Source organism: Lathamus discolor, chromosome 6 (assembly GCF_037157495.1).
Source record: "Lathamus discolor isolate bLatDis1 chromosome 6, bLatDis1.hap1, whole genome shotgun sequence".
Lineage (NCBI taxonomy): Eukaryota > Metazoa > Chordata > Aves > Psittaciformes > Psittacidae > Lathamus > Lathamus discolor.
In genome coordinates this window covers 63848725-63858645 of record NC_088889.1, presented here as the reverse complement: position 1 = coordinate 63858645, position 9921 = coordinate 63848725, and the positions used below count along the sequence as shown (strand labels likewise).

Sequence of the window (9921 nt, the reverse complement as noted above, 5' to 3'; positions counted from 1 at the left end):
TGAGTAGGCAATTATTTTCCCACCCTGACAAGAACCATTTACTTAGTGAATAATCCAGCATCAGTTATGAGCACAAAGTGCAGATACCTATGTTGAGAATATCCTCTTACTCTGTAAAGGAAGTGTCTCCTGAACAGATGGAAGGATATACCTCTTCAACTACCAGTAAAGACAGGTATGCACTAACAAATGAAACCATTTCCATTTAGCGTGTTTCCCCCCCTAGATACAAGTAACGTAAGAAAGAAGAAAGCTTGCATGTCACTTGCCTGTATTTCTGCACATTAGCCTTTATGTAAAACATATACAGGAAAAAAGGACATGGACTCTGTATTCCTCATCCTCCCACACATTCTGTATTAAACTTGGAAGGCAAGAAATCTTGCACCTAGAGCAGAAACTGTTCTGCTGGATGTTAGTTTGATCCCCTCAGGGTTTCCAGAAAGGCTGACATCTATTCTATCTGTCAAGTACCAATCTTTCCTAAACTTCCTTTTCAGGACTAAGACAAGTGAGGAATGAGATGCTCAAAGAAACTCAGTTTGTGTACACAGAATTCAGGTTTACCATTTCAGGTCATTCTGCTCTAGAAGTTCATATTTCAACTAAATCAGTACTTCCATGGGAGCTAGAAAATGTCTTCAACTTGGTAAGAAAGGTGGGTTAGGGTTCTTTGGGGGGGGGGGGGTGTTGTTTGGGTTTTTTTTTGGTTTTGGGTTGGTTTAGGGGTTTTTTTTTTTGGGGGGTGTGCTCCCTTGGTTAAAAGGTTAACACAATTTGATTTATGGAAAAACTAAGCACTGTCCTCTTCAAAACATAATGGAGAATTAATTCCTTCTTTCTGCCCATGACTGATGTTAAGTGTAAACATAAGCTCTAACAGTGCTGGCACTTGGTCAGAAGGCACATTAGAGGCAGGTGCCTGAAATGTCTTGCCTCAACACTTGAGCGGAAGAAACAAATTCAACCCCTCAGAACAGGCTACGAATTGTTTCCTTGCTTTATGGTCCTAGGTCATGACTAAAATCCAGACACTGAATCTAGACACAATGTTGACAAGAGAATTTCATCACTGATTTTAGTAAGGACAGACACCAGCTTATTAATAGCAATGAAGCCATAAAGACAGCTAGCTGTTACAGGATCTGTCAAAAACAGTAGCTGGCTGCAATGAGTGTTCCATAAAATTCTCTACCTTCACAGCACAGGACTTCAGCTATGGACCAGATGCTAATTCTTTTTAATCTAATTGTAAGGATGAAGTGGATCTAAAAGAAAGATATTCTGTTGCCTACATTTTTCTGTGATCATGATTTCTGGTGATTTTTCTAATGATGGCCTAAAAAGAAGTTGCTGAAAACATTTTGTCACAAATCTTAGCAAATTTTTGTTAAGGCTATCTGTGTAAGCACAAGTGAGCATTAAGAATATTCTTTCCTTTTTATTTCATTGTGTTACCTGACTTTTTGGACAAGTTAGGAAAATTACTACTTTTCCAACCATACTCAGAAGAAATGAAATATTGTTACACTGAAATATAGATACATTAAAGTATAATTTCAAAAGCAAAATCCTCAAAACTATTGCAGAGACAAAATCTTCGCCTAATGTTTAAAACACAGAAAGTTTTGCCTTGAGACCAGTTCCTTGAGTCTGCCACTGGTACTGTGTTTTATGCAGAGGGTTTGAGAGTATTTTTCCAGAGAAGAAGGCCTAAGCAAAGGACAGAACAAAACCATCATCTGCCTACACTTCCTAGAGAGACAAAAGACACTGAGAAAGACAGCCTGCCATAAACAGTTTACAAATCACATTTTACTGTACATATACAAGAAAGAATAATTTATGAATGTCATACTTTATGATAATACTCAAATATTACAAATCTTTTACGGACTACCAGACCTACTTAAATAACTGTTACTTTACAGAGCAAGAAACTAATACTTACATAGCTGTGACTCTTAAGGAAATCTGAAGGGTTGCTTGTGCAGACTTTATCCCCTTCCAAGCCAATTACTCTTTTACAGATATTTGATTTGGGGTCATTTGGGCTTCTCACAATTACAATGTCTCCTCTGAGAGGAAAAAACAGAAACAGAAAACAAACTCTAAGTACAAACTATTTGGCTGAATACATGTGTATACTCAAAAATTATTCATGTATACATTAAAGATACTTCCTTCTGCTGAAAGTTCATATCTATGATTTTGATTTCTTCAGTTTTACTCTGGGTGTAATTTTGCACATAGTTTTTAAAGCACATTTGGAGAGATTTTTTCTTACTTAGATCATATATGAAACATTTAAGACTAGGTTTTAATCAACAATGCTCTAATTAAATGAATGCCACTTAACCCGATCCTGTTGCTACATAAATATGGAACAGAACAGATTCTATGTTCATAAATGGTACTGACCAAACATTAATCTTTGAGTGGAACTCCAAATATCTAATCTGAGTTTCTAAGACCTCATGTTACTTTTGCCTCCTGATTATATACATTAGATTGTACAGTGAAACAGACCCAAACAAAATGGGCAAGGGCCTTGAGCCTACTGTGTTTTACAGTAATAAAGGTGCATTTGGCCAGTGTCCTAACAACCCACCTGAGTACAGCAATACCGATAGCTTGGTTTGCAAGTAAGACAAAACTGCTTAGGAAGGAGAAGTTACAGTCACACAATAGAACTGCTTAAGGAAAAAAAAAAATCCATTTTTTGGACAAGGCTGTAGAAGTGACACTGGCTATATCTAAAATGAATTCCAACAAGTTGTCTGATGGACTATATGTGATGACCACTTTAACTTCCATCAGACACAGTGAGAGATTTATGAAAACTTACAATTCAGAAGCAGAGGCACGTATGAAAAATAAAGGACAGACAGAATGTGGTTATTGACAAGCTCTGGCAAATGGAATGTAAAGTCCAGTCTCAACAAAGGGAGCATACTTTCGAATGCAATAAAAGTGGCGGCTAAGGTTCTCCGAAAAGACAATATCACAATTTTGAATGGTTGGCTCCATTGAAGGTCCAGAACACTGCAAATTAAAAATGAGACAAAAATTACTATTTCCAATTATTTTTAGCTAAAATACATTAACATTCAAATTACTTGCTAATAAATTAGTCAAGGTGTAATGTAAAGACCAACTGAAAACGTAAGGTCCTCCAAAGACCATCTGATACATTTAAAAGATGAGGACAGTTTCCAGAGCACCACTAAGTCCGTTACAGCTTTGTATGTGCTCAGGACCAGTCCTGAACTGCACTTGTGTTGGGGCCTCAGATTTTAATGTAGTACTCCAGGTGGGGTCTCTCTAGAGCAGAGTAGAAAATACTCTTGCTTCTAACTCTGGGCAGATCTCTGGATGTTTTATGTTTCCTGCCCCTCCTCCCCAGCTCTAAACTAGCAAATACTGCTGCTAGACATAGCGGAGTTTGGCTGTGAGCTGCTCATGCAGCTTCTGTGACAGTTCCCTTTTACAGAGCCTGTTAAAACTGAGCAGAGCTTCAAGTACTGCTCCTACTAATGTCTGCAGATTAGGTGCTGAAATAAATCTGTAGGGGCTTGGTGCTCCAAGCACAGAGTTGGAACTGAATGAGCTTTAAGGTCCCTTCCAACCCAAACCAGTCTGTGAATCTATAATTATTAGTGACTCCAGTCTCTCTGGAAGAATTTTTACTCTCCGAAAAATGCTTTCCCATTTGCTTCAGTGATGCCTCAAGCAGTAACTTAGCAAAAAATACAAATACCTAAAGTAGAAATAACTTTCATAAAGGCTGGCCCTGCCTCAAAAAAAAAAAAAAAAAAAAAAGGCATTTATTAAACACTCTTTGGAAATGTTTTGAAGAAAATTAAGAAACCTAAAATATTTGCATTACCACATACAACAGTATCAGTCTTACGGTTTTATTTTCTCTTAAATGTCATGAAAATGAAAAGTTACCACAACAATTCCTCCAAGGTACTCAAAGGCACAATGTGCTATGCAGCCATATTGCACAGTATACCCAAGAAACCGAAAGGTTTTTCCTAGGACATTTCGAAGCATGGTATAGTGTTATGTTGTTCAGCTGGTTCTGGTCTACAGTAAAACAGAAGAATGTCATTCATTTGGTAACAAACAACCTAACATTTACAAAACTATCTTTTGTATCCCATAACTGACAGACAATATTTAACAAAACAAAAATAACAGTAAAACAAATAATCAGATGTATCTGAGAAGATGAATACGGTTTAAACTCAAATGCCAACAAGAAGTTTTTAATTTCCTAGACAGACCCGTCCACGTGTACAATCAATGGACCCCTCTCACCAGTTTATTGATGAGATTCAGTTGAAGAGGACCTGAAACAAAAAACAACCTTTGCCAAACTAGAGAAACTAATGGGAGAGAACAGTGTCAGTGCTCTCTGCTGACTCAGCTGGGATTCTTTTAGTCAAAACAGGAGACAGGCTTATCTGCCATGTGTCCAAATATCTGCAACAGTTCCAAAAACATCCTCCCCTTCACTAGGTTTGGCTGAATGTAATGTGAAAAGTTCTAATTGTACCTTTAAATGCAGGATTTCCTTTCCTGACTGGGACCACATACTGTAACACAGATGCAGTTATTTATTAAATAACACTCGATAGAGTTGTTTTAATCACATTAAGACAGTGCAACTCAAATCACTGTTTGCCTTCAAGCATTAGCATTTAAAACTGAAGACTTAACAGCAAAACAGAGAAGCATTAAACCATCTGAGCTGATTTGAAAGACATTTCACAACTGAAATTACATTCACAGTAAACTGGAGTATATCAAGTAATCAACCAAAACTTTAAAAGCAACCTGGCAATTAATCAAATGAAAAAAGGCTTTAAGACCTGAACAAAATTAAGAGAGTCCTGAATGGCTTACGTAAGTAAGACTATTCTAGGAAGAGAATATAACTGCGGACTCTGAAGGTTTTACAAACCTTCCATTTGACTAGACTTCCATTACAAAAATGCTTGGCATTAAAACTTTCTGTTCTCAGCTACAATACAGTGGCACAAGTTCTGCAGCACATAAGACTATAAATACCTTGACGCCCCTCTCCCACATATTTAAGTCAAACTCTGATTATTAGATATAATTCCTGCAATACTAATCTAAAATGTTTCCTTACTCCAATTTTAAGATATTTATATATATATATTTCTCTTAACTGAAACACACACATATGGAGTATAACTGAAGCATTCTGCAAGAAACATGTTCCCATTAGTATTGGCTTTATCATGAACTAAAACAACAGCAAGATTTCCCTCATTTAAGATGTTTGCTAAATAAACAGTTATGTAAAAAAAATATATATATATAAAAAAATATTCTGTGTGCACAACATGCCCTTTTTAATAATGAAATAAAGACACACACACACACCCCTTCTATATTTCATGACATTTTGCTATTTAAGTGCAGGAATTTAAAAGTGCATACCATTACTTGCACAACACTCTCAAAAGTTAACAGGAACTTTGCCTGAATACAGTCAAAATGGCTTTTGTTCTTTGCATTTAGTACTTATTTATAAAGGAAGGGGGAAAAAAAAAAAAAAAAGATTGCAGTGTTCTGTACTCAGCTCACTTCCCTATTCCAAAAAAATTAACACGAAACATCTCCAGAACAAATCATAGATTGGTTAGGTTTGGAAAGGACCTTAAGATCATATAGTTCCAACCCCCATGCCATGGGCATTAAACAAATCTGTAATTCGGCATCCTTCAGATTACCTAATAAGCTTCAGAGTAATAACCCCAAAACACAAAAGAAAACAAAAGTCTTGAAATGTTTAATTAGCACATGCAGTGCCCAGCATACTGCAGCACACCATATAGAAACTAAGCCAGCTTCACTGCAAGCAAAACGTTGTTTCAGCAGAATTTATTCTGCAGTACCAAAAGAGCGGTTGCTCTTCTCAACCCAGTAGGCTAAGAAAAGCATAAGCCAACTCCTTGCTCTCAGGGCATGAAACACTGCGAGCCCATAAACATATTCCAGGTGATAAAAGGAAGAGTGACAACAAATCAATCTGAATTGCACAGCTAGTGTGAATTAATGACCACAATTATCTTGAGAGAAGTCGATCATCAATACGTCTTAACAGTACCTGCCAGAAAGGCCACCTTGCATCTCTCCTTGGTTGAGGCAGTCAAATACTGCACAACCATCCTGTATTTCAGGTCCATGCTACTCAGAAACCTTATATTAATGTATTGAGAGTATAGAATTCAGGCATCTGTGGATATTATAAGTCAAAAGGAGCTGGCAAAACTTTGCATTACACTGACTAGAGGTAGGTAGTGTTGATTGTAGCAAATGGAATAGTAATAGACACAAGAGAAAACATAAACCTCTCATGCCAACAGCTATAAGTAAAATATTTTTTATTATGAAGAAACCAAAAACAATGGCTATGTGTCTCTGAAAATGAGTTTCAAACTGATGGCAACTGATTTCCCCTTAGATTCTGGATGACATGTACCTCCCAATAGTTACAGCTGAACACATTTGTTTCTCTCTGAGGTCTCCAAGTAACTCTGAATAAGGAGGGATAGATTTGTAAATAATTCAAGGAAACACAAGGTTCAGAGTGAGCTTTACCTACTGCTAGAGTGGTCATGGTATAAAACTCATTATGACAACAGAACATGAATGAGTAGGTTTCACATTTGGGACCAAAGAGGTCCCAGTTCTCTTAAAATAAACTCTTAAGCTCCAAGATGTGTATGTCACCAGTCCCAGCTAATAAATGTGGCAAAATGGACTTATTTTTTTAAAGGCTCAGGCTTATTAGATATTCATGATAATGATGAAAAAGTTTAGCTCTTATATAAGGCTTTGGGTTTTTTTTACTCAAGAAAGTTAATTTCCAGATACGGCATATATGTGTGTGTATAGATTACATTATATAGATATACACCCCCTAGATTATACAGTTTGAAGCTAAAAAGGTAAATTCTGAGGACTGGGGGTTTCTAACATTAAGGTCCTAGATATCTAATGTAGAGTAACTACAATCATGAAAGTTTCCATGTAATAGCTTCTAGTTAATAAGTAAATGGTCGTACAGAGTAAGCCCAGTCAAAAAACCAAACCCAAACTAGTTTAAAAAATAACAGAATATTTATCTTACAATTGCTCTAGCTTAAGCATCAGTAAATATAATTGTTTCCACAGAAAATTATTCATCAGTACATTTTCAAGAACAATGCCAATATGTGTTGACCACAAAAAGGCAAAGGGCTGAATGCTTTCCCACATCACACAGTTTTAACACAAAGTGCTGCCAGCAGGCAACGCCACCAGATACAGCATAAGACCATTAAGCACAATAAAACAAATTATTTAAGTCACAGGCCCCTTGAAAACTTAATGGATCTGTTGTATAAACATCTTTATTGCAGAACTAACAGCGTAAAACCTATGGTAATTACTTCCAGGTACTACCTCCTATCATATAGTAGGTATCTTAAAAGATTATACTGAAATAGACACTGTTTTTATACTAAACATAGACATTGATTAAAAAAGGTTACATATCCATATTTATCATGCAGAATACAATTTGTTTATTTTACAAGAACTGTATAGCTTACATAAAATATAATTACTATTATCTTCTCTTCCCTTTTGCTTTCATAGCCTCTGCTTTCATCATTTGGTTGTTTTTTGTTTGTTTATAAAATTAATCATAGCTAGCAGGGTGGAAATCACTCTGAGCCTCATGAATGACATCTCAGAGATAGGAAAGGATTAGTTCTCAGTTGCTGCCAGTTATAGCACCAGGTGGCTTTTTCTGCAGTGAAGGTGTTACCAATAATCCCATTACATTGGTACTAAATCTTGCAGACATCAAAATTATCACCAAGGTTCCTTTTCATCCCATCCTTTCCAAATGACTGGAAGTTGCTTCACCTGAAAGAAGTCAAATCCACATGCAGCTGCTGTTTTAGCAGCCAGCAGACTCCCTGAGAATGCCAATCGTGATCCAATTTCGCTGTGCTGGTGGCCCCCTATTCCCTGTCCAATAATACATCTGTTAAAAAATCCTACAGCTACAAATCAAGTTTAATCCTACCAGGGACCTCATGTTGGTCTTGTCTTCCAAAAAGGCAGCAGGTTTTGCTGTCTATCTTTGCTAGTGTCTGGGGAATACTCTTTAAATCCCAGCCCTACTTAGAAGAATAAGCTAAGGATCACAAAACATGACCTCAAAAACCCTGATATGACTATATTCTGACCCAGAGGCATTCATTCTAGGTGAAGATTAGAACTTTGCATAATAAGATTACACAGCAAGTGAATGATATCAAGGGACGATCCATATGCAGCCGCCTGGTTTTCTATAGACAGTCTGTGCTCTGCAATATGCAGTGCAGACGAAACAGAGCTCAGTCTTTCTAGCTGAAATAAAATAGATTCACATAAATTAGTTGGCCATTTCCAGATTCCTAAATCCCCTATTACAACTTTTACTGACAGCTCCTGTGAGGATAGCACAAATGGTATTCTCTTTGTATTCTTTGCTTCTGTACCAGTCACACACAGAGGGAAATGTACAGAGGTTGTCTAGAAATTACCATCTTGTTTTCTGTAATCTTGGATTACAATTAACTGTGTACATAATAAAATTAGGAAATCAATGAGCAGATTTATCATTCCCAAGTAACCAGTGACATTGTGTAACAGTTCAACACATGGTGCCAAAATTTTAATTTCAGGAAAATCAAAGTTTCAGCCAATGAAAGTGTGGCTAAACAAATTACTTGACCTGATATTAAATGGATTTTTCACAATAAAAAAATTTCAGTCACATTTGCTCTATATAACACTTTCTAATTCTGAATTTTTACTGAATATTTAGTAATTGTTTATCAATTTTTCCTTAGCTAACAAACTCCTCTCCTGACATTTTCCACTTCTAACCAGACACCATTCTTCAAACAAGGCAATCTTTCACCCATAACTTGGCACTATCTTGTTCCAAAGAGGTACTCCAAGTTTACTACTTTAAAAAAAGCCAAAAAACCCCAAACAACGAAAAACTAGGCCATTAGAAGACTAGGCCATTAAAATAACTACGTTTGAGCTGTTTGTGATGTTAAACTATTCTCCTAAAACTTCTGCATGAAGTTGATGTTACATGTGCTAGAATAGCAAAGGGAATAGCAAAGGGTATGTATCATGCTTTCTGGTAAAGATTCTTCCCATATCAGATAGATAACATAAAATGTTTTAGATACTCTAATGATAATCTGAGGATTCCAAAAATTTAAAGCCGAACAAGGAACAATTTTCAAAAGGTCTGTCCATGCAGGGGGTCAGGCAGAGCTCGATTTGTATTTCTGGCTGTCGGGTTTCTCTAGGAGAAACACTGGATTCAATATGGCAAATTGGAAAAAGCTTGGACATATTCTAAAAGAGAAGATTAATTTTTCACATTATCTCTACTAGGCACTGGCAGTTCGTCTCCAACAAGAACTCCTTCATCTACTGATCTCAAGCTGACAAGGAGCTCAATATCATAAACATATATTCAGATAATGCAATCCTGTGGTGTTAAACAACTAGAGACTACCTACATCAGAACAAGCAGGTTTTCAAAATAGATTTCAAGTAGTTCTCACTGGTTCTATTTACCTTTGGGAAGCAACTCCTAATAATCCCACAACCCTGTATAAAATGCTGTATTAACAGCCACATGCATTCCAGGGCTTCTATCATCCTCTGCAGCTCTATACACTCATCTTTGCTGAACAGCAAAATCCAAATAGCTGAGCAGACCCCTGGTTGTACACAGCAAGTCTGGGCCTCTGAAGGATGCTGAAAGTCACTTAATGGTTTCCTGTAACAATGTCAAACTTAGGACAAATGCACAAG

General features: G+C 36.7%; 1 protein-coding gene across 3 annotated transcripts in view; it reads right to left on the bottom strand.

The window, feature by feature from the left end:
* Positions 1 to 9921, bottom strand: part of IMMP1L (inner mitochondrial membrane peptidase subunit 1) — a 37096-nt gene that overhangs the window by 14781 nt on the left and 12394 nt on the right. For 2 of the 3 annotated variants that reach the window (XM_065683273.1, XM_065683276.1), the window contains 3 exons: positions 3955 to 4092; positions 2957 to 3045; positions 1952 to 2078 (listed from right to left, as the gene is read on the bottom strand). In XM_065683273.1, the coding sequence (XP_065539345.1) occupies positions 1952 to 2078; positions 2957 to 3045; positions 3955 to 4059 (321 nt within the window). In that variant the 5' untranslated portion in view covers positions 4060 to 4092. Of the gene's footprint in view, positions 1 to 1951; positions 2079 to 2956; positions 3046 to 3954; positions 4093 to 4564; positions 4594 to 9921 lie in introns of those variants that run through there. The other variant, XM_065683274.1, reaches the window with a different exon arrangement.